Below are 25848 nucleotides of genomic sequence, written 5' to 3' on the forward strand. Positions count from 1 at the left end.
CACATCTCATTACTGACACAAGGAGTTTTCTGATTTCTAACTTCCTGTGCCTTTCACAGTCATTCAAACTTAAAGTCAATACTACTCATTTATCATCGATCTGGAATAAGTACAGAGGAATAAGACTACCAAACAACTACATAAATAGAGGTTCTTCACCAAAATGAAGTGATGCCAAGCTACTCCTCATAAATAAATTGTAGAGGAGACCCGTCAAATGGAAATCGTGGAAGAAGCTCAACATAAAGATCCTTTTACTACTAATGTTGCTGTTTGGATCTTAGACTTGTTTTACCTAGACATCATCATTCAACTAGTGACTTCACTGCAGCCACTTAAATGAAGAAGTAAGAGGGAGGCATCAGGGCACTATTTCACTCAAGGAAGAAGTGAGATGCCTGCACTTTTCTGGACATGTTTCCCACTCAGATTCTACCCATTATCATATCATTGTTGTTTCAAGCCTCCATGAAACAGTAGAAGCTAAATGTACATCCTACATTATCAGGCTTTACTCTGCAAAAAGAAGTGCACAAGAACATCACAACAGTTTACAAGAGATTTGCCTTTGGTGTAGAGGCTCAGCTACTGGAATTGAAGTCCTTTCAAAGTCTGGATCAACAATAGCTATGGAGTGAGAGATTACTCCATTTATCTGGGTGGTAGGACCCTGTCACTCACTTTGCAGTTGTCACCTAATTACCTTGGAGCCAAACCCCATCTTTTCATGGGGTATTTCATTCTGGTACACAGTCCAAGGGTTGTCCTTTATTAAGAAGAAGCAAAAACCTGGCAGCTTTCACTCTGATAAAGTCAATTTATACTTTTATTATTGAACCTGATTAACTCATACATAGTCACGGGGTCCACAGCCAATGCAAGTATGAAGTGATTATGATAAAGTGCTAAATGAAAAAAAAAAAAGATTTTTGCTCTTTCCAAGGAATTAGGCAGAAACACCAGTTTTAAACGTACCTCTGAACTTGTGGATGACCAGAAGAACCTTGCCGTACTTCCCTCGGCCGATTTCCTTGATCACGTTGAAGTGCTCTCTGATCTCCCGGTGGCTGAGGCTCTGTGCCGTGAGCTGCATCAGCTCCTCGATGAGGTCTCCACTGGCAGTGTCAAGTTGGCTCATGAGTGCACCAGGGTATCTGCTAGTAACAGGAGCTAATGGACTACGATAGCCAGAAACACAAAGACAAGTCTGTTAGTTCTTTTTTAGCAATGAAAAGTGCAGAGGTGTTTGGAGGTTAATTTAAAAAGTGGACTTATTTAGTCCAGCACATAGAATTGTGTTCGAGAAACGCAAGGGACTGGTTTTACAAATACGTGAAGTAGATGAACTGATGTAAGATGGTGTAGTGGTTAGTGATGATGCCTCAAAGCTCTAGAGACCTGGGTTCAAACACTTTCAGTGAGGAGTTTGCGTACTCACTCCTCCATATCTGTGTGGCTTTTTTTGTGCAGTCTGTTTTTTCCTGTCACTTCCAAAAGATTTTCATGTTCAAGCTATTAGTGAGTATTAGTCTTTCTCAGTGCCTGAATGACTGTGCATATCAATGGACAGGCAACTTTTCCAGATTAATTTAAATGTTACACCCAGTGCTGCTGGGATAGGCACCAGCTCTCTGTGATACTGAGCCGTATAAGCACGTGAGAAAATGGATGGATGTATGCAGCTGCAAATACTAAATCTGTAACTGTGCACAATGCCGTTCCACACAGCGAGCGAAACTAGTAAAGAGCATCGTCTTTTTCTTTCCCTTAAACAAGCAGACGTCATGCAGTTTATTCCAGAAGTTAAAAGCGCTGTCTAGCAAGGGACCTGCTTAAGGCAAAGTAATATTAACATAAAGGCAGCTAGAACCAAAAAAAAAAAAAACATGAATGGGTGAAGTACACCAAAACAAAAAGGCAGCCTCATCATTCACAACTAGCAAGAATATTTTTCTTTATCCCCCCATGCTACCTCAGGATTATGGTGGCAGCCATAACAGGATTTGTTTTGAAAAAATGAATTGAAATGATTCACTCCTACAATGTCCTCCTAATGTGAAAGTCGCATTGCAGCTTTTCGCTGAATTTTACAAACCCAACTGAAGAGGTGTGACGGCAGATTATTGTCACGGGTCATACAAAAGAGTAGATGGGAAACATGAAACACCTGCTCTTACTTTTCATATTGATAGTCGCATTAACAACTTGCACAGAATTCAAACAAGCAGCAAGAAAGCCCGACAAAGTTCAAAATCACTTACCTTGCGCTCGACTCAGCTCAACTGGACGTCCAGACCTGGTTAGAAGTGCAGGGGGCTCGTCTGGAAGACCGTCCTCAACAGCTGGTGAGGCAGGGCACGCTGTGCAAAGGGCAAGCAGAACTCTTTATAAGGAAGAAGCACCTTAGCTCATCGGGGATAGATTAGACATAGTGCACAAAACCAAAACAGTTAGGAGCGCATGGAAACACAGATACAAACAGGCGGCACACAAGTGGGTGTGAATAATTTCAGCAAAAATGGGTACAGCAGCGTGCACAAACAACCTCCATCTAGGGACGAGTCCAACATAAGACGTAGCATTCATGTCCTTATTGATATGGCACCTTTCGCTCTTCAAGGGCCGCTACACAGAACAATGCACACAGTGATTAAAAAGGATGCATCCAATAGTATGGATTATTTCGGCACAATTTTAAATCATGTCAAAAAAAAAAAAAAAAAATTGAAAAAACAGACAAAATGAAAGAGAAATTCAAGGGTTACAAGCTTGCTCTCAAGAAAAAGAAACAAAAGGAACTAAATGAGTAAACTATCACTTGGCCTACACAATCACACTCCCTCTTGCTCAACTCAGACTGCCTAAATACAGCTAACATCTCAATAAAATTTAAGATAAAACCAAACATCCGCAAGAGTATGCAGAAAAAAAAAACCCCATAAAATTCACACAGATGCTTCCCCAGTTCTAAAAAGCCTCAGGACATGAGAGCAGTGATGTGACAGTACTGCCTAACAGTGTGTCACACATGCATACCTGAAGACCACCTTCCTGGCTCTCCCAGAATGAAATGAGCCGCTAACGCTAATGTTGTCTTCTTCTTGCTCCCAGGATGCCCAACAACAATGCCTAACTCAGCCTCAGCACCCAAAAATGGCTCTGCCTCTTCTGATAACAACCCTATAAAGTCATCCCACTCCTGGAATGTGACGTCAGATGCTCGACAGGCCCTTGACAACAACAGAGCTCCTAGTACTTTCTTGCATTCCTATCGAGAGAGAACAGAATGTTGCTTTTTCATTTTGAGTTGTTTTTCATGGCTCTCTTTTCAGTTCCTTTTATTAAAAGGGGTTACCAGGCTGGTACCCCAACCTTTCCTGTTTTTTTTCCCTCAGTCTGTTTTCCCGGTCTCAATTACAAGTGCTACACATTTATTTGAATTCCATTCATCCATCCATATTCTTTTTTTTAACTTTATTGATTTTATTGTATTCATTCCATACAGAGAGATCATTTTTTACAAAAAATAGGATTGAATACAAATCAACCCAACCCCCACCCCTGAGAAAGAGAGCATGACCAACAGAGTAAAACTTAAAGAAGGTCAAAATATATAAATTGATGAATTTAATAGGCGGGTAAAAAAATAAAAAAAAAAATGGGAAGAGAATCTATTTCCTCAGTGCTTTAAGAGCTTATTCTAAAATATTATTGATTAGATCCTGCCAGGTTTTGAAAAAGTTCTGCACAGATCTTCTAACTGAGAATTAAATTTTTTCCCATTTCATGCATCCATCCATACTCTAAATTTTTATTTTCAATACAAGGACTTAGGAACCAGAGTTTCTTGTGCATCGTGAACAAGGCAGGGCCCAACCCTTGATGGGGTTCATTGTGAGATACACTCATGCACATCCTCACACTCACTCATACTGGGCCATTGCTCATATTATTATTAGAGGGTTATTGAATTAGGAGACAAACCCCTTAAGTACTGCACCAGTGTGCTGCCTCATTTCAGTTCATTTCATCTGTTCAGCTATTTTCTTTAGCTACTTAATGGAGGAATTTAGAGCCTATTCTAGCAGCATAAGATGGGAAGCATCATGGTTGAGATACTGTACCAATCTATCACAAGGCCTTTTTACAGACACAAACACTGACCTGCCTTAGCAGTTACCCATAATGCAGAGCAGGATTTTACAGAGCGTAAATTATCTGACTGTTACAAACAAACAAGGCTAATTATATTAAACTCTATACTTTGGCATGTGAAGGACATATTTTAAAAAAAGCTGTGCAAGCACAGTGATAATGAACAAACACCATAGTGGCATTGAACAAGTCTCTTAAAGGAATACTCCACCTAAAATGATATTTTTGTATATGTTATATCATGCTGTTTGTAGAGTGAGAACAATTTTTAATCTCATGTTTTCATGCAGAGTGAGATAACAAGGTTTCTGGTACAACAAGTGTCTATGGTGACCAACGTTGTACTACAAACTACAAACGCTATCAAAAACATCAATGAAAAAATCTCAGATTACTCGTGCTACCTAATCCACATGTCACATCATCCAGACATTGGTTACAACATCCCAAACATATGTATTTTAACTAAAATATTAAAATAAATCACCTCCTGTAAATGTTCTTATGAATGAAAATGGAACGCACTCAAACACAAACGAGCATTTGAATTGAAGTCCCCCTCCTTTCATTATATTTATATTGATAGAGGTGAGCCACAACAGGAGTACTTCAGTCTTATTTAGTTACAGTCTGTGAAGCTGCATGGGTGAATTGACTTTCTGCTCGTCTGCATCTCGGAAATACACAAGTATGAGGCATATTCTATTCCTGATAATGTTTTTGTCTTTGGTTTACATTTCTCTCAGTGCACACTTTTTGTTGATATCATGTGACGTGTACGATAACGTGCACTGAACACACTTGACTTAAGCATTCATGGTTTTCAGGCTCTTTCTCTGTACGTTTAGCATTCGTTTGCTCAGAGATTGATATGCTTGCTGCTTCCTGAGCAGTTCTTCTTTTCTCCACCCTAGCTGCTGCTTCTTCTCTACTTTCGTCAGCATCTTTTCACGTTAAAACTGATTAAGTCAGAGTTTATGTTGCAATTACTTAGTACGTTTTCCTTAATTTTTCACTTAAGCAGGCACTTAAGTCTTCAATCTGCCTCAAGAATGATTTAAGATATGAAGATGTAGGGGAAGTGATGGCGAAGATGGTAGGGAATGAGAACGGCTCCACATGGCCGTCCTGCCGGTCACTGCTGAGAGTTGATTCTACAATAAAATAAAAATAAAGAGAGGAATAACTTTGGAGGTCAATCATCACCCCGTAAGCGGACAGTAGAGATTATGTAGTATAATTGTACCAAATTTCAGGTCAATAGTTCAAATGGTTTGTGAGCTACAGTTGATTTCAAATCCTGGACAGACGAACGGACAGCCATGGTAGCGTATTACATAAAAAGATGAATAGGCTGTTACTGGGCTGGACTCCTGACCAAAGAATTAGGCAAAGATGTGAGCATGTTCTATTTTCATTCACAAGAATGTTTACCGGAAGTGGTTATATTTAACAGTATTTAAGTAAAAATACATGCGTTCGGAACATTGTGAACATAAGTCTGGATGATGTGGCATGTGGTTTCTGTGGATTTTTTCATAGAAATGTTTGAAGTTATTTGCTGTTGTCTAATGTTGATCACCATGTTATCTCCATTCTGCATAAAAACATGAGATTAAAATGTATTCTTGCCCAACACTACAAGCTACATGGGGTAAGTAACATGTAAAAAATAGAATTTTTGGCTTTAGTATTCCTATAAGACATGTAATATGGCAGTGTTATTGTAAATTCAATTGGTAAAAGAAGAGGGGAAAATTAAGTGTCCAGCTAATGTCAGCGATGTCCTAGTACCAAGAAAGGACCAGCTTTAATGAGACGATGGCCCACGCATACCTGCAGGGTGTTGGAGTTTAGAATTACCAATAAACTAACCGAACTGTAAGAAGAAACATTGGAAAAGCATGTAAACCATGCAGGAACCAGTCAAGAATCTCACAAACAATGTAGTAGCCACACTCTCCATGCATGAAATCCTTAAAAGCAGCATGGGTAGTAAAACAATAAGAGACCTTCAACTAAAATTAATTTAAAGGAAATGACACAAGTGCTGCAGAGCGGTGGTTATCAAGTTCAGCCCTCGGCCACTGTCTGGCTGCAGACTTTTTGTTTCAGTTTTCACCTATAATTGATCTCCTTGTTTAATTAGCTGGTCTTTTTTCCTTCTCTTATTTTGTATTCAGACAAGTGTAGTAGTGTGAGATTTACACTTACAAGAAAAATATATATTTTTTGTCTTACCTTTAAATACATAGATCTATCATGTTATTTTCTTTTTGATTTACTTTTTCTGTGTTGTTGGACTGCAGAAAAATTAATGATGGTTGAACAGACTCTTGAGCAAACAACATCATTCAGTGCTAGCATTCATAAATACAGGGTAGCTATTGTGTTTCAGTGTTACCCACTTGTATGTTTATTAGTAATCGATTGCAGAAATAACCAGGAAACTACAAAAGAAAAAGTATTCAATAACAATAATTACTTCTTAGCCATCTAACACGTATGAATTGTCGCTTAGCTCAGTAAAAAATATAGCATAACCAGTTTGTAATTTCTGGATTCATACAGTTATTAGCTTGTTTAATTAAGGTAGGAGTCCAATTGAAAGAAGCCCTTTTGGCCCCAAGCCTGACACTGACAGCCATTGGAATAGTGCAGGTGGCCTTGGTGGCACAGTGGTGGGTGCTCCTGCCTCACAGCTCCAGATGCCCAAGTCTAATTTCTGCTCTCTGTGTGGAGTTTGCTTGTATCATCCTACCATATACTAGAGACAAGCATTTTAAGTTCATTGGTTATTTTTAAAAAGATATTCAAGAGCAGGTTATGTACTATTTTAGGCTATTTTTATATTTTTTGCTTTGAATCAGCATACTAAAACAAATAAATCTGCATATTTTTGGCAAAATGTGTAAATATGAATTATTCAACACCACATGTCAAGCCAAAATAACAAGATATAAATTGACCCTCATGCAGCAAACAGCCTGCAGAGATGTAAAGTTCATTTAATCAGTGTCTTTTAAGTGGCTCGATTCCTGATGCTTTTGGAGGAATTTCAGCAAGGCTTTGATCAGTCTGGACCTCCACAACAATGACTGCTCTGGCAGTTCATCATTTCATTGCGGCAGATCATGTTTTTTTCTTTGTTGTCTATAAGCAGCCAACCTCAATGCTGTAAAAATAGGAATCAAGAAGATAACTGAAAAGGTATGGTGTCCCAGAATGCACAAAATGGTGTAGGTAGGCATAAGCAAGGAGCATAATGACATTGCCAGGGTTGCCTTTATCCACAATAGTAGAGAAATGAGGTATCTCTTCATGTGGGCCTTAATAAGATGGGAAGTAACTGCTGTAATGATCATTTTAAAGAATCCAGAGGAGGAAGTGTCAGATAGCGGAGAGGTGGGCAGAGTCAGTTAAAACTCATGGGGATTCTTTGAGGCTGATAACTTCAGAATTGAAAAGAAGTGAAACCTCAGAGGAGGCCTCTTCTGTTAGCCTTACCTGCATTCCCTTTGGGTTAGTCCCACTGGGTTGTGAGGTTATGGATAACACATTTCTGTATTTAAATCCCACCTTAAACATCTCATTTATTGCCTAGGCTGCTTAATACAGTTTAGAGACAGGGAGGTGCCAGAGTAGCATTTGGCACAATTCAGGAGTCAGCACTGGACTGGGCATCAGTTCATCACGGGGCACACTCATAAACATTTATAGCTATGAAACTGGCCTATAAAGCCAAACGTGCAGACAAGAAGGTCAACTTAATTTGCGAGCAGAACTAACAGTGTCAGTAATTACAATGTAATAGTAGGAAAGCCTGCGTTAAGCACATTGAAATGCAAACAGACCCAATAAAATGAAATGACAGGATGACTTACACCCATAAATACACAAGAACTGGATTACAGTGAGGCACAGATGGTACAGAGAGGACCAAAGGGAATGATATGTGGTGTGGAAATGTAGCCTGTTTTCAAATAGATTATGAAATTACACCCCTAGGGCTCCCTGATGAGTTGCACTGTAAGAATGAAATCCCTTCACCCTTTTGCTGAACCTAGTATTCCAGTAAAAGGCCACAGGGAGCTGCAGCCTATGTCAGCAGTGACAGGATTGAGACTGAATTGAAGCCACGATGGGACTGCGTCCACTCACATACACGTGCATGCACAGGCACTCGCAATGGCTGTGTATTGACACAAGAAACCAAATCACTTCATGAAGTAACTGCATTCAACAAAATACCCATCCCACAACTAGTAAGAAAAAGAAAAGAAATCTGAGAATTTTTCTGACAAACAATCATTACTTTTGACTTTCACATATTTTAAGGCAGCAGGGACAGCAATGGCACCCTGAAAGTGGGAAGCACCAAGATTTCTACAAATTACAAAGAAATTTCAATCTAGCGTGTACATTTGTTAGCAAATAATTATAATTGTATTGTATTAGAATGAAAGTAGGCTATCCAGGGTTGGTTCTACTCTTGTGCTTGATGGTTATAAGACCTATAATTGGATAGATGGAGGATGGATGGATTAGAAGGAATATTTACTTTTAAGATGAAATTTCATATGGAGTTGGTTCCAGTGTTGTGCCAGATGCTGCCAGGATAGGCATGGCTCCCCACAATCTTGTGAGACAGAAATGAAGATGAACGAATAGATGGATCTGCATTTGAAGTCCTTTGCACTTTTCCCACATTTTAGTAGATGAGATATGGAAAAAATCTGAACAATTGTCACATTCATAAGCAATTTTTAATTTATGATGATAAATAATCCAGTAGAATTTCTCTGTCCTACAGGGAAATTTGCTTTGCCAGCAGCACCATTAGAGGCTTCACATAAATGGAACAAACACAATCTCATTCATAATGAATGACATAGAGGAGTGAACATGGATATGATACAATATCAGATAGTTCTGAGTAAAACAGAAATAAATCAGAGATTAACACTCCATCGACTACCAAGAATAATATATAGAAATACATCCATCTAGTGTATTTTCACTTTTCCAGTCAAGGGTTTCAGCGATCAGCAGTGTGTGTGTCTGTGTAGAGAGTGTTGACCTTGTTGAAAGGTTTACTTACCTTGGCAGTGACATTCATGTCTCTGGTGACTCTTCCTATGATGTCAGTAGGCGGACTGGGAGAGCATGGGGGGTCATGAGGTCACTGGAAAGGGGTGTGTGGCGCTTCCAATATCTATGCAAAAGGACGAAGATCCAAGTCTTTAGAGTCCTCGTGCTTCCTGTCTTGCCATATGGTTGCTCTCCAGTGACCTGAGAAGAAGACTGGACTCCTTTGGTACTGTGTCTCTCCGGAAAATTGGTTTAACTTTGTTTCGAATGAACGGTTGCTCATGGAGTCCTGAATGAGGCACATTACTTGCATTGTGAAGGAGTTTCAGTTATGGCACTATGGCTATGTGGTGCATTTCCCCGAGGGTGATCCAGCTCGTAAGATCCTCATTGTTGGGGACCCGAGTGGCTGGACCAGGCCAAGGGATCGCCCACGTAACACCTGGCTGCAGCAGATAGAGGGCAATTTCTGGAGGGTGGGACTGCTGGGGGGTTGCCAACCGGGTTCTCGAGTTGTTTCGTTGTGTAGTAGGTGTGGCAACTTGACTTGACTTGACTTGGTTTCAGCGACAATGGTACAAAATGGGTGGAAACCCTCACACAGGGTGCTAGTCAATCACATGATGCAAGCAAACCCACCTTGGCACATTAGGTTTAACATTATATATCTTTGGAGTGAAACACGCACATATGGAGAAACTTGAGTCAGTGGATAGGCTGGGATTCTACTTTAGTCCCCTGGAGCTGTGATGCAGCAGTGCTATCCACTGGACCATCATGTACCCCATATGAATAATATGCAACCTTACTTCTGTAATGAACATGTCTGCAAGGTGCTTTACAAGAACCTCACCATACTACAGTTTATTAGATGCTGTATATTTTTACAGAAAGATCACACATTGACCAAATGCTTTTTACTCAACCAGCAGTTTTGGGGTTTAAAGTCCAGCGCCTTAACTACTAAGTCAAACAGCTGCTTAGTCAGACTGACACAAACAATGGAAATGTTTCTCTAAATGTGAAATCACAATGTCGGCATGCATAGCCAATTGTTAATTCACCGATAATAGTATTCATATGTGATCAGCCTTTAAATTGGTCTCTTGGGGTATCAAAGAGAAATGAAGTAGACATGTTTATATATATATATATATATATATATATATATATATATATATATATATATATATATATATATATATTAATTTACATTTTGTATAACTTATTTTTATTTAATTAAAAAAGAGATGTTTTGTCTCAAGTAAAGAGCAGAAAGGCTAGGACTCTGCCAATGTGGATATTTATTGCTGTAATTTTATACAAAAGTATATTTGCTGCAGGTCTAAAACGGGATAAAAATAACCTGAATATCTGTCTCCTTCTGTACTATCAAAAGATGACATTTGGGCACAAACTAGTAGAGCACAAAGAACCAAGAGATGGAAACAATGCCAAAAACACAGCAGGTTACATTACCGAAACATCAAACCATCGCGTGTCAAAGCCAAATCACAAAAAAAAACAGCTAAAGTCAAAAATCGGAGCATAAAAGTTTATACTAGAATTTGTAATAGAGCAAAAAGATCTGAGAAAGTACTTACAATCTTAGACAATACATCCAAGAATGATAACAATTTAAAAACAGTTTAACACCCGACTCTCTCCTGTTTACATTTAGCCTAATGTCTTTAATTTTCATAGAGGGATGATAGAATGCTTTTATTTATAACTCTGAAATTCAGTCTTATAGCTCCTTGAACACAATGTTTTTTTTTATTTTTGCAATATTCAAACTCACTTGGCCAAAAAATATAACAGATGTGACTTCTGGACCGTAAGCTAGAAAGGTAACAGACTCGGAACAAAATCCCCAATTCCAGCCATGGGAGTGATTCTTACTTTTCTTTCAAGCAAAATAATTTCTACCTTTTATACCCCACTTAAGAATTTGGTGTATTGTTATTTAATATACATTGTTAGCATTTTTCATGCATATTTAATGAATACCCTCAGGGCTCAGTCAAGAAGTGCAATTTCACCTCATGGAGAGAGGGATATTGTTGCTAATATGTTCTTCTTTTTTTCTCTATAGTCCAACTAGAGGTCCAACTCAGACGACAAACAGACTGACTTCTGCCTTGCTCTGATAGCCCCGTCCCTTCCAGGTGAGCGGCCATATATTCTGATCACATGGAGTCAGTGGCTATCACTTGATGACCAGAGCACAGAGATGAACCAATTTCTACCATACATAAGGCAACTTGAATTGTTGTTTATGTTTTTTCTAACTTTTATTTTAAACTTTAAAAACAGACAGGAGGTAACACAACTCTTGAACCCATGCCTGTATTTTTTCACACAAAATGCAGCAGTGTCTCTGCCCTGTTTGCATTTTTCATGTATTTTTCACTTTTCTAACTCCTTTACTACTGTTTTGCATCTGTAATTTCATTTGAATCAGTCATTTATTTTTGCAATATTATAATTCCAATATATCCTAATCCATCATTCCTTATTGTATAATTGTTATGATTTGGTTTTCTTAAAGGTTTTGAGATGTGCTGAATCTGATTCTGCTGCATATTTAAAGGCGTTTGCTTATTTAATGTCTAATTGTGGCATCCTTTTGTTTCTTGTGAGCGCTGCCATTTTGGGTTTAGCTTGTGTACAGTTACTAGCACATTGCTATATGGGAGGTCATGATCTGTGATGCAACTGAATAAAGGGTATTAACATCTGCAGTCATGCACTTCCTGACATCCAAGACTTGATGAAAATACTTTTATATTTTGTGTGTTTTGGTGTATGCTCATTTTTGAAATGCAGAAGTCTTGCTCTAATTTTCTTGACTACAGCTTTTGTTTTCTGATTATCTTTGGTAAAAGCTAAGACTGATTTTTTGTTGTGAATGTTTGCTCAGTTTAGTGTTATGTTTTTTGAAAATATTTATACCTTTACTACTAAAGGCAGAAGAACTGATCTTTTCTGGTGCAGCAACCACAAGAAAATGAAATAAAAGACATCAGTTGCTACAGCCATGTTACTGAGTTTTTTGCCTCTTTTTTGAAATTTGATTTGGTATTTGTTAAGTATTTATCCCTTTTTGAGACTGTTTGTTTGGATTTTTGAAATTAGCTGTGATTTTTGGTTCACATTTTTGAGTTGACCGTATAGTCTTGGCATTGCCTTTTTTTAAACAAGTTTAGCAGATGTTATGAAGATTAATTTTTATGGATCTGTTTTTTTTTCATTTCTGGTTACTGTTCTGGTTTTCTCTTTTTGTTTTACTAACAGCCTTTAATTATCTGTTTTATTTTTAAAGTATCCACAGCCAATTATTTTAGTAGTTACTTTTTAACTTAATTGTCAATTTTGCTTAAAACTTCATTCCTAGTTAGTCCAATTTTATGCCCTTAATTGCTTAATTGTTTCTTATTAATTCAGTTAATTGTCATGGTCGGGTTTTGAATGAATTATTATTGATTACTTTTTTTCTAACATCTTGGCACTGTTTTGTGTAACCATTGTTAGTGCAGCTAAGTGTCTTTTGTTTGGACAATTTTTTTTATGTTGGTTTGGTTTATTTTTTACATGTATCCAATGGTCTAAAATGGTCCCACTGTCCCCCCATTACACTGTTGTCCTTGCGGAGTAAAAATTTTCATCCTTGCCAGGATGCTAGTGTACCAGCTTCCAAGATGGTATCTGCCAATCTTCTGGCTGAGACACGAAATACTTTGCCATTCTTTTTGGCCATTCAGTACCTGGCCATGTAAGGGGATTAGGCACAGTGCCAGCTGGGAACCCAGCCCGTCCCTGCCATCTATCACAGTATAAATCTACTGTTCTTCGGAGTAGTTGGGTAGCCCTTAGATCGGGTAATGTTTCTGCTTCAAGAGCCAGTGGGGCACAGCCCGACTAGTCGTTGTGCAAAATAAGTAATACATTTTCCTCACTAATTAGGCTAATGAAGTTGAGGATGCAATTATCTGTCTGCTCCGCAAGGCTTATTCTCACCTGGACAAAGCTGGCAGCACTGTGAGGATTCTGTTTTTCGATTTCTCCAGTGACTTCAGTACCATCCAGCCATCCTTGATAAATGGTAAACTCGGAGATATGCAGGTAGATGAGCCTATGGGGTCCTGGATAATGGACTATCTATCAGGCAGAACACATTTTGTGAAACTTGAGGACTGTGATTCTGATATGGATATGAGCAACACTGGCATAAACAACAGTTCTGTCTCCTTTTCTCTTCACTCAGTACACTTCCAACTACAAATATAACACCAGATCATGTCACTTACAGAAGTTCTCAGATGATTCAGCACTTATGAGTTGTATGGAGGTGGAGAAACTTGTTTGTTGGTTGAGAAAAAACCTGTCCACATCTTAACATCAGCAAAACTAAGGCACTGCTTATTGACTTTCATGGCACCAAAAAGCCTCCATGTCCAGTCACTATTCAGTGAGTGAATGTAAAGGTGGTTCACTCCATCAAGTACAGGGTGAGTCAAAATTATGTTAACACTTATGGATTATTTTTATCTCGACCACACCTTTCCAGATAGGTGGACTATTACCACTCCCCTGATTTGACACCCTGTGATTTCTGGTTATGGGGGTATGGTGAATGAGCACGTGTATAGCAGGAAATTTCATGATATCAATGACCTAAAGGGCAGAATACGGACTGTGGTATCATCTATTCCCTGCGAAATGTGGGTCCGGCCTTTAAATGGTACTGTTGCTTGTTGGTTTTTGTGTGTTGAACATGATGACGAACAGGTTAAGACATTCCTGTAAATCATTTTGCACATATGAAGCATGTTTTGTGAATAAATTTCTTCCACCATTCAAATTTTAACTCACCCTGTACTTGGGGTTTTCTATCAATGACAGGCTAGACTGGTCTCGAAACACAGAGGAAGTGTACCAGAAAGGTCAGAGCAGGCTCTTTTTTCTTGGGAGACTGCATTCCTTTAATATGTGTAGCGACATCATTCACATCTTCTGCAAGTCTATGATGGCCAGTACAGTTTTCTATGATGAGTTGTACCTTGCTGGTAACATCACTTCAAAAGAAGCCCACCGAATCAACAAGCTGATTAGGGCAGCCTCAATTCTGGTGTGTACTGTGGACCTCTGGAAGTTGTAGCAAAGGAGATAATTAAGGAAAACTGAGTGCTATGATGAACAATACTGTACACATTCTTCATTACACACTAATACTGAGGAGTTTCAGCCAAAAAGTTATTCAGCAGAAATATGTCAGGAATCGCTATGGGACCTTTATACCAACAGCAATGATTCTGTATAATGCTTGACAGTTGCTGTGACTGTCAAGTCAGAAGTTTTCTTTCTTTTTAGTCATTCTGGTGTGTGTTCAGACAATTTAGTCTATCCATATATCTATCTATCTATCTATCTGTTTAAAACAACTCTTCTTAATCAGTTTTTTTCCAGAATACTATGTTTTTCTCAGTGCAATTATTTATCTACTAGCTGTGTAAGCCCATGCTATATATAAAAAGCCTGGGCTCCTAGAAACCATGCACTCTGACACTTCAATCAATGAATCGCATCGGCTGTGCATTAGCGGCTAAGCTAGGTTCTCTTTCCTCAGCGGTTTCACTGTAGTGACAGAGTCATTTTCTTTAAGCTTCATGCTGTAACATCACAGTTCCTGGCCGGACAGACAGACACACACACACTTCCACGTGAAGAAGTTTATATGTAAGACAAGAGTGAAATATCGCTTCTTGTAGTTGTGAAATTGTCTTAATGTCTGGTGCTGAAAGTCTACAGTATTTGTCCCTGAGGGGCTGGGCCACTTAGCCCTACAGTGCTCTGTATACCGTTCTGTTTGCCAATCTGAACTTTAGAGTTTAAAGATGGAGTCTGAAGGTTCTCACAAAGATGAACATGAGGACATCCTGTAGTTTTTTGTTTTTTTAAATTGCGCAATTATATTTTTGGTTCAAGCTTTTCCAGTTATTGCCCTGCAGTACCCCTCAATGAAGACATAAGAAAGGTTCCGTACCATTTGCTCAGTTACTTGTAGAAACAGTAATGTGAAAAAAGAAATCAGCAGATAGCGGGACATTACACTGCATCTTAATTTTCATCTCCTGCTAAATTTGGAAAACTTGCCAAGGAGGCCAAGTGATTGAAGTGTGGGAAAGGAGCCAGCAGGATGAGGGTCCTGTTTCAAACAAGTGCACAATCCTAGAGTGAAGAGAACAGGTATATTTGCAGGAAATCATTTTTCAATTGCTTGCTGGCCACGGGCTGAACAGCAGACACCTGGCTGTAATGTAGTTAGGCGCTGCTACTGGAAATGCAGTGTGCCATTGAAGCTGTGCAGTGTGTGTAGTCTGATATTCTTTACATGCACTTGTGGATTATCCTTTTTTAATTTCAAAGCCATTTGATTCTAAATTTGACATGTTTCTGTTTCTATTTAGTTAGTTTATAGCCAATCGATCTTCCTGAGCAGCCAGAGTGGCTGTAAGACTGATTTTACTTAGCATTTAAACATATTGTATATGGCTATACTTTGTTAGATGATGATGGTGCAGCACAAAGATCTGCTGCAAATCAATACAGGCCAGGAATCAGCATCCCATTGTCTGATTGTTTTTATTGCATACAAAAGACGCATGAACAAAATAGAGACCTTTTTAGTGAGGTAAATTAACGTTTACTGTATAACATAAAGGAAAATTTGGATCTGGCCCTGAGAATTGTCATGTCAAAAATGCTATAGATAGAATCAGTTACTGTGTGCAAGGCAGGAACCAACTGTGGATTGGAAGCTAGTCCACTACAGGGAACAGTATAATAATATCAACCAACTAATACTTCTGCATGGTAATAAGGTTTATTTTAAATCATTTTCAATCTTTGTCATCCAAAAAGTTACTGCATTTTATCATGTGAAGACGGTTTAGACTTACTCACTTGGAATATACTTATATGACTGACTGAAGAGGTTGTAATTTATTTTTTAAAAGAATTTGTTAAACACTTGTTTTAAATAAACAAATCAAATTAGACATAAATCATGCAACAGGATGAATTGACATGTGGTCAGCATGGCCCAAAACCAGAAATTATTCAAAATAAATTTAAAAAAATCCTCTGCATAGATATTCAAATATAAAACACATTTCTCAAAAGAGACTTTGCCTCATTGTTTGCCAGCTTTGCTTTTCTGGATTCCTCCTAAGCAAACCTAAGCTTCAAGAGATGATACTCATACATATAATGTGAACAAGACGCTGTCATATTGTCATTTACCAAAGATTTTAGTTAAAATGCTTAACGTTTCACAGAACTTTATAACCTCAGATCTGGTATCATTGCATCCTGAGGTATGTCCAAAAGACTAAGATGTAACAAATTTCACAAAATCTGTCACATGAAACATCCGATTCTGTCTCTATAGTTGATTTACACTTGTAGCAAAGACCCACAGTGCAATTCAAAGCTGGGCAGTTATATTTTTTTTATCTTTTCATTTTATGTTTTGCATTCTAAGTTGAATTACATTGCACTGATTATAGGTTGGTAAATCTATGGTGTTACAATTGTAATACTCCATTCAAATGCAACACCAAGAGAACTGGGAAAGAGTTCATAGGAAATAATAATTTACAGGTACGGACACTAGGGGTTAGCAGTGTTTCAGGATACTCAAATTAATTAAGTATGGCATTGATAATAGCCTGTCAGATTAGCAAAAATTGGTTTCTTGTCTTTTTTCACATTTTTAATAGTAAACTTTTTGACTTTTCCAGTTGAGTAACACAAATTGACTCGCTGGCAGTGTAATGTGAATTACCATAATAGAATGTCTGTGTCTGTACTCCAAGTGCACTGAAAAAAGTATAATCTCCATTCAATTTAAAATAATTAAGGTAATGATTCACACTTAATATTTTCAGTCTGAACCAATATAATTCTTTTTATCTTGTTGAACCCACAATTTTTAAGTTGAGGCAAATCATTTAGAGTGATTGGGTGTAATTCACTTGTTTTATACTGAAGTAAATCTATTTTTTAAGTTGTTACAATGTAAAATGTTTTTTTGGTTGTAACCTGTTTTTATGCTATTAGAAATATTATGAACATAACACATTCCAATGCTGTACTTTTTACATTTATTTAAAAATCTAGTGCAAATACAGAAGCATTTTGCAGTGTAAATCTTAAATATACAACAAAAAATTATTAAACGTTTCTACAGCTTTCTTGAAAGTATGTTGTATTACGAGTTCTTATACTTAAAATGAACAGTTGAGAAACAGGGTTACTTACCAGAAATCCTCTGTTATAAAAGTCTGTTGCTGAAAATGACCAGACCTGTATAGCCCACTCCACTCGGGAAAGTGTTCACGCTGAAAGCCAGCACGCTGGAAAGTTCAACTGGAAGAATATACAAACAGTCTCTCCCACACAGCACACGAACAACCTAAAATATTAGGTTAACTGAAATAGGACTTTTTATGTTTATTCCCTCCACCATAACTTACTTTGGTGCAAACAATTTGTTTTACTTTGATTGAGATCTGAAGCCAAATATTTCAAGCTACAACACTAAATGACTAATCTTAAGTTGCTTGAAAAAGAAAATTTACATTGAATGAACAACATCAATGTTATACTTTTTTCAGTGTGCAGCCAGCAAAGAATTAGGGAGAAATTTGGTCTCATGACTGCTTGATAAATTGATGATGATTTTAGTTTAATAGGAGACATCACCGAAACACGAGGCCTGGCCATAATCCTTCCTACAGAGCTCATTGCTTTTGGTAAATTTTCAGCAATTTGACAAATCCACTAGAAGAGACTTTTTTTTGAAAGACTGATTTCCTTCACCATTTGATCCCATAATTTCTTGCGTATTCAAAGCTACTTCAGCGATCAGTAGATTCTTTCCTTCAATCACATCAAACACTCAATACATAATGACATTCATTATCTACCACAGCAAGATTTCTGAACGACTTTACCAGGCTCAGCAAGACAGCAATTATCATCAACTGATTGATTATCTAGTTGGGGCAAGCTATTAAGCCATTGCTTAAACCATAAACCAAAGTCCCAATAGCTATCTCCACAATGAGATCACAGACCATTTATCTTAGATACTGTTTTTTTATCATAACATTTATCAGTTCAGAGAGTGGTGATTGAAGTTTTTATAATAATCAAAATTATATATAATTAGCCGTGTGCATCTCATTACATTAACATGTCTAATTTAACCTCAGAGCAGGACACCCTACAAGGAGTGCTGACTGCCCCTTTAACTCTCAGCTCATTCAATGATTTGCTTTATTAATTCTCAGATGCTAAATTCATGCATTAGAGACTCATTATTTTAAATGCTTTTTTCCACATTATCCACCTCAAGAGATCTGGAAATAATATGCAGTTAATCCAGGTCTCTTTGCAGGTGTTTTATAAAGTTCTGGAAGAGATACACTGTATGGAGTTCTCCGCTGGAATTTCAGTCTATTAATTTTCATTAATATTTAAAGCGAGAAGACGAGTGCAAACTTTAGCACTAGCACAATCTCTATTCTTAGATTCTTAGAACATAACAACTCATAAGAACATAAGAAATTTGACAAACGAGAGGAGACCATTCAGTCCATGAAGCCTGTTTGTTTAGCTGATAGCTAAGCTGTTCCCATATCTCATCCAGATTCATCTTAAAGGTTGTCAAGGTTTCTTCTTCAATTACATAAAACATGAAACGGAAACTAACAATTTGGTAGTTTGTCCCAGAGTCCCACAACTCTTTGCGTAAAGAAGTGCTTTTTGGCTTCATTCCTAAATGCACTTTTCCTTAATTTCAACTGAAGTACACGTAATTCACCTTTAAGCCAAAATAATGTTGCTAGATCTACTTTATCAATGACTTCTTAAAGGAATACTCTACCTAAAAATTATATTTTTTTATATGCCACTTACATCATGTACTTTGTAGTGATGGCTGAGAAAATTTTTAATCTCAGGTTTAATGCAGAATGGAGATAACAAAGTTTCTGATATTACAGTGACCAATGCTGGACAACACCAAATGTATCAAAAACATGAAAATATACAGTACATCAAAGACTCACAATGAATGGGACCCAATGGTGACCAACTCTGAACAACAGCAAACGGTATGAGCAACATCTATGGAATAAAAAAAAATCTCACGTAACTTGTGTTGCATAATTCATTTATCCATTTGTATACCCAGAAGGTTCAAAATTAATGCATTTTTTTTGCCAAAATACTGTTAATTCTTACTTTTGGAAAACTCGTAATTCTGTGCATTTCAATTGAAGATCTGCCACTCTCCCCCATTCATAGTTCAAAAATTGTATCTTCAAATGTGAATTTCCTACTTATGTTTTATGCTAATATTTCCAGAAGTAAGTATTAATAATATTTTAGCAATAAAATACATGTATTTTGAATGTTCTGAGCACACGAGTGGACAACGAACATGTGGATTAGGAGAGATTTTTTTTTCTTCTTTCTATGGATATTTTTTGCTATCCAGCACTGGTCACCCTTGGGTCCCATTCAACATGAATCCTCATTATTTAGTTTCGCCATGAAAACATTTATTTCACAGCCGCCACTACAAACTGCATGGGGTATGGAATATTCCTTTAAGAATTAAAATTTGTTTGAAGTGGAAAACAACTTTTGAGAACAGCTTTTCTGTGGGTTTGGCACATACAGTATATGCCTCCCTCATCTCCAAACTAAGTCTAAAGATGTCATTTTATCTACATTATGAATGTTTAAAAATCCATTCTCTCCTATTTAAAGGAAGTGCAAGCACTTTACTTGTAACATTCTTCTCCACCTTGTCTGTGAAAAAGGTTCTTGTAGATAGATAGATAGATAGATAGATAGATAGATAGATAGATAGATAGATAGATAGATAGATACTTTATTAATCCCAAGGGGAAATTCACATACTCCAGCAGCAGCATACTGATAAAGAACAATATTACATTAAAGATTGATAAAAATGCAGGTATATCGGACAATAACTTTGTATAATATTAACATTTAAGAGGAGGGTGGAATTGAAAAGTTGCATAGTGTGGTGGAGGAATGATTTCCTCAGTCTGTCAGTGGAGCAGGGCGGTGACAGCAGATGATCCTGTTCAGTCGATGCAGTGGATTCTCCATGATTGACAGGAGCCTGCTCAGTGCCCGTCGCTCTGCCACAGATGTCAAACTGTCTGCTCCGTGCCTACAATAAAGCCTGCATTCCTCACCAGTTTGTCCAGGCGTGAGGCGTCCCTCTTCTTTATGCTGCCTCCCCAGCACACCACCGTGTAGAAGAGGGCGCCACAACCATCTGATAGAACATCTGCAGCATCTTATTGCAGATCTTGAAGGACTCCAGCCTTCTAAGGAAGTTAAGTAATGTAATATAATGCCATGATTTCAAAACAAAGGTACATGTGCCACTGGAATGCAGCTCAGGAGACTACTGCAATAGGAGTTATTTTTTGAGGTATTTTGCATCTGAAAACGCAGTAAAGCTCAGTAAGCATGTTTTTATAGTTGGTGACAAAAATGATAACAGTTTTAAAAGTATATGTTAATGTACAAATTGTGGACACAAATATAACATATTCCACTGCAATTAACATTAGACCCATTGACCAGTAGGGGGCGCAGCAGCATCCCAATCCTCAGACACAACCACACAGACACAAGTCCCAGGTTCACATGCAAGTTTTATTGACAGCAATACCTTACAAAGGTTTCTTAGTTGTTACATAAACACAATTATTCTTTTCTCTTTCTCTTTTTCTCTCTCTCTTATTCATCCACTCCTCCCAGGTGAGCTTTGTCCACTTCCACCCAACTCCAACTTGTCTGGATGAAGTCAAATGACTTTCTTTATTTTAAACCCGGGAGTACTTCCGATGTCAGGTCATAACCTGTTAGAAGTATTTCTGGGTCAAGTGGAAGCTCAACAAATTAGGGATCATGGATCCCTGCAGCGCCTCCAGCCAGCTGCCCTGGAACCCGACAAGGCTACCTAATTGGACTACAGTTCCCATCATGCCTGTACACTTGGCATCACCATGTTGAGGGAACATGTAGTTGTCACCCCCTGTCCTTCTATCACACTGGCTTCCCAGGCTGTACTATTGTTCCTTGGTTCAACCTTGTTGGGACGCCACTGTAGCCACTTCTGACCTGGCATCTCCTGCAGGAGATTGTATCTTCTTTCTCGTGCCTCTTAAGGGCTGGTAAGGAACCTTGCCTCATACTGGCTGTGCGCCACCCTTTTAATAGGGGCAGCACCTTATCTATGACCGAGAACATCATAAAAAATAATGAAAGCTCTCTGTACATTTAAACTGTGCCAATTAAAATGAAAATCTGCTTAAAGTTTAAATTGTGGTGAGTCCATTACAATTGTTCCCCCAACAATTATCAGTTTCTAGAATTTGTCATAAATGTATCTAACAAATTGTCACACTTAGGAGCTAATCTGTGATGTGCATACATTTTACCCTGAATGAGATATTCAATATTTAAATGTTCATTCATTTTTGAAATAATAATAATTAATTATGTATGAAGTTCTTCTTGCATGCTTGCACACAGCCACCACATCTAGGTCTACTGCATGTTAATGACCAAGCAGATAAAGTACTGAAAGCCTCTGCTGAAACAGTTCCTCTGGATATGCAGAGAATGTCACACAGGCTTCACAGACGTGCTCTGGCTGGAAAAGGCAGGGGCGCTTGCATAGAAAGCCATTTTGAATACAAATTGGCATCGCTCATGGTGCTCGTTATGGTGATAAATGCTCCTTGCTGGACAGAAAGCAGCCACGGAGAGGGCACTGACCACAAAGTCGAGATGAGTGGGGGTTGCTTATAAACTTCATTTAGTGTCTCACTGCAATGAGCGTGTATAGAAGGTTGTGTCCTGCTTTAAATAGCCTCCTGCAATTAAGAATGTGCAGGATATCATACAGTGCTCATCGGGGTGTGGAATATTGTGCTTTGAAGAAGCATTAGTGGAACGTGTTAGCCCACTCAATCATGTACATAATCATGCAGGGACCGGCCTCAGAGCAAGCTTTATTAACAACAGCACAGCACAACATTGCCAAGAATTCTACAGAGCCCATGTAACCCTGTAATTAGGAGGCCATGCTGTATTTCTGGCACCGAATGCACTCTACAGCAGGCTTTTTTTTTTTCTTTTGGGATTGGAACACCAAAAATAAATACAGTGAGACTCTGGTCGTCATAACAACTTCTTATTACTATGGTCCAAACAAACATTGACCCCAGTCAGCTATCGAACCTATTCCAATATTTTGGCCACATGCAATATTTTACAAAGACTAAATAGGATTAGACAATGGATTCTATGGCTGAAATAAAAAAAAAAAACAAAAACGAAACACTTTCTACATTGGAATGGCCTCCTGCCAGCACAATATTCATGTAAAAAGAAGAAGAACTGCCAGTTTGCAATGCCAGTGGAGAGCATCAGCGGTGTCCTGTAGCCGTAATAATGTAATTAATGCATTCCAAGACACCATCTTGCTTTCGGAAGATGAATTATAGCTCAAGCCGGGAAGCTTTTGTTCCGCCTTTCCAGAGTGTCTTACTGTTTATTAAACAGACAGACAGTGGCTCATACTCAGATTCATTAATGTCTTTTGCTTTGCCAACCGTATCACAAAAAGAGACGGAGCTTAGAAATTTTAATATCAGATTTCACACAAACAGGGTCTACTGTTTCTTCCTTTGCTCTGTACCTCCCATGTTCACTTTGTGTCCTGCTTTATGTGCCACTGCCTCATCAACTGCGTTATTCTCAATTTACTGTGCAGCAGGACTTTATTCTGACTCCATATTACCTCTGTGGTTTGTAAACACTCAATTAATTTTATTAGACTATTGTTATAATTAGATGGATGATTTCTGCTCTCACGGTTACCTAACAGTGTATGGTTTCTTTAAGTAAAAAAAAATGAAGTGTTTTATACGTTTGTGTGCTTTCCTAAAATTGATATTTTTTTTGATTAATTTACAATTATTATCAATTTAAAATTAATATAATCAGCAAGCCCACTTAGCCAAATCTTCCTCTTTTGTCAGTCTTCAAGTCTGCAGTCATGCCTTTAGACAACAGAGAGCAGGACACTACAAGATAAAATTATGTTTGTAAAATAAACACATCCGGTCACAGGGAACTGATCTTTCAAGAGTAATGCTGCCAACACTGGCTCCAGCTCTCCACAGCCCTGAACTGGAATAAGCATGCTGAGATAAGGGCGGCACGGTGGCGCAGTGGTAGGGCAGACCTGGGTTTGCTTCTGGATCATCCCTGCGTGGAGTTTGCATGTTCTCCCCGTGTCTGTGTGGGTTTCCTCCGGGAGCTCCAGTTTCCTCCCACAGTCCAAAGACATGCAGGTTAGGTGACTGCAGTCCTAAATTATCCCTAGTGTGTGCTTGGTGTGTGGGTGTGTGTGCCCTGCCCGGTGTTTGTTTCATGCCTTGCACCCTGTATTGGCTGGGATTGGCTCCAGCAGACCCCCGTCACCCTGTAGTTAGGATATAGCGGGATGGATAATGGATGGATGCTGGAAATCAAAAGTGGACAGTGTGCTTTAGGAAACCAGTACCTTTGTTTTATAATATATTTTAGCAACCCAATCATTAGAACATTAGAACAATCTAGACGAGAAGAGGCCATTCAGCCCAACAAAGCTCACCAGTCCTCTCCACTTAATTCTTCCAAAATAACATCATGTCAAGTTCTGAAAGTTATTAAAGTTCTGCTATCTAGCACAATACTTAGTAGCTTATTCCAAGTGGCTATGGTTTTCTGGGTAAAGAAAAACCTCTTAATGTTTTTCTATTTATTTAATAAAAAATAGGAAGACTCACAGCTGTCAGGACGTCTCCATGTTTATTGCTCTATTAAGTTCTGTACATTTGAGGTGAGACACAAAAATAACCGGATTGTTAAAAAAAAAAAAATGTCTTAATGAAGTACAGCATTCTAAACATTGTCACCTTCTATATACTCCCCCTCCCGATCTCTGCACCGCTCCATACATTTTTTCCATTGATTGAAACAGTGCTGGACGTCTTCTTGCTTGAGGCTCTTCAACAGGCTTGCCGTTTTTGTCTTCACTTCATCCACTGAAGAAAAATGTGTTCCCTTCAGGTCACTTTTGATTTTCAGAAACAAGTAAAAATCACAGGGAGATAAACTGGGTGAATAGGGAGGAGGATCGAGGACAGGAATGCTTCTGTCAGTCAAAAAATGCTTTACCCTGTCTGGAGTTTGCATGTTCTCCCCGTTTTTGCTTTGGTTTCCTCCGGGTACTCCGGTTTCCTCCTACAGGTTAGGTGCATTGGCAATTCTAAATTGTCCCTAGTGTGTGCTTGGTGTGTGGATGTGTGTGTGTGTGCGCTGGCTGCCCTGCCGGGTTTGTTTCCTGCCTTGTGCCCTGTGTTGGCTGGGATTGGCTCCAGCAGACCCCCGTGACCCTGTAGTTAGGATATAGCGGGTTGGATAATGGATGGATGGATGGAAAACTGCTTTATGGGAAAAGACAAAATTCGCAAGAAATTTGATGTTGATTCGCTGTTTGATTTTTTTCACCTGACATTATTGCGGTAACTGATGTAGCGACTGCTGTGCAAATACTGACTGGGCTATTCACGTGATATACCTAGCCTGGTCAGGGATACAGTTCTATGATTCACGTTCAGCAACCCCCGAGATTGTTTTTCAGGAAAGCCCCAAGCCCAGTCCACTTATTTTGGTGTATCACCCCGTATTTCTGATATTTTGGGTTTCAAAGCACAGCTCCAAAGCACCAGCCACTTCTCAAAGTCCTGTTAGCTTTCCTATATCAGCTTCAGCTACCACACTTCAGTTGTCACCACCATCCATCACCTTTAGTCTCCTCACTCCTTATCAACTTCACCCCATACTTCTACCCCCTCTTATGCCTTACCCCTATCACTCATGCCCTACGATCAGAAACCTCTCCTCTCAGCCCCCTCATTCCCTCAGACGAAGGTCAGCAAGTGAATGCCTGCACATCACAATGCATTAAATAATACTGAAAATAATGATGGAATAAATAAAACTCAGCTTACCTCAAGGCTCATCTTGAACAGGGTATAAATGAGTAAGAAAGTCTTTCTTCTGATTAAAGCATATTGCACATTTAATTTTGAATCTAAAAGTTATAATTATTTAGTGGTGCTCTGTTTTCCTTTCTCTCAGCCTGGTATGAGTGAGTGTGCCCTGTATGTGTGGAACAGGCATCTTATCTGGGTTTGAATTCTGAGGTTATCAAGAAAAGCTCCAAAAAATGTGTGTTCAGATAGGTTGGTTAATAAAATGGAATGTATGGAAGTAAACTACTAACATCTGTCTCAAAGGACAAAGTGCAATCTAGATGGGATATCGTTATTCGAAGTTATTTTAAGCAAGGTGTGAAAATTCTGTTTCTTGCCAAAGACCACTTTCTGTTTGCACTTTGGGCTTCTTGTTTTATGAAACAGATCA

At 38.5% G+C, this 25848-nt stretch overlaps 1 protein-coding gene across 1 annotated transcript in view; it reads right to left on the bottom strand.

Annotated features, from left to right (window-relative positions):
- Window positions 1-25603, bottom strand: part of si:dkey-8e10.3 (serine/threonine-protein kinase SBK1) — a 39537-nt gene extending 13934 nt beyond the window's left edge. Inside the window, exons 1-3 of the mRNA XM_039775173.1 lie at window positions 25434-25603; window positions 2262-2360; window positions 976-1178 (exon numbers count right to left, since the gene is read on the bottom strand). Of these exons, the coding sequence (XP_039631107.1) occupies window positions 976-1138 (163 nt within the window). The 5' untranslated portion in view covers window positions 1139-1178; window positions 2262-2360; window positions 25434-25603. The remainder of the gene's footprint in view (window positions 1-975; window positions 1179-2261; window positions 2361-25433) is intronic.
- Between the last annotated feature and the right edge of the window lie 245 nt (window positions 25604-25848).

The sequence above is a fragment of the Polypterus senegalus genome, chromosome 13, assembly GCF_016835505.1.
Source record: "Polypterus senegalus isolate Bchr_013 chromosome 13, ASM1683550v1, whole genome shotgun sequence".
Classification (NCBI taxonomy): domain Eukaryota; kingdom Metazoa; phylum Chordata; class Cladistia; order Polypteriformes; family Polypteridae; genus Polypterus; species Polypterus senegalus.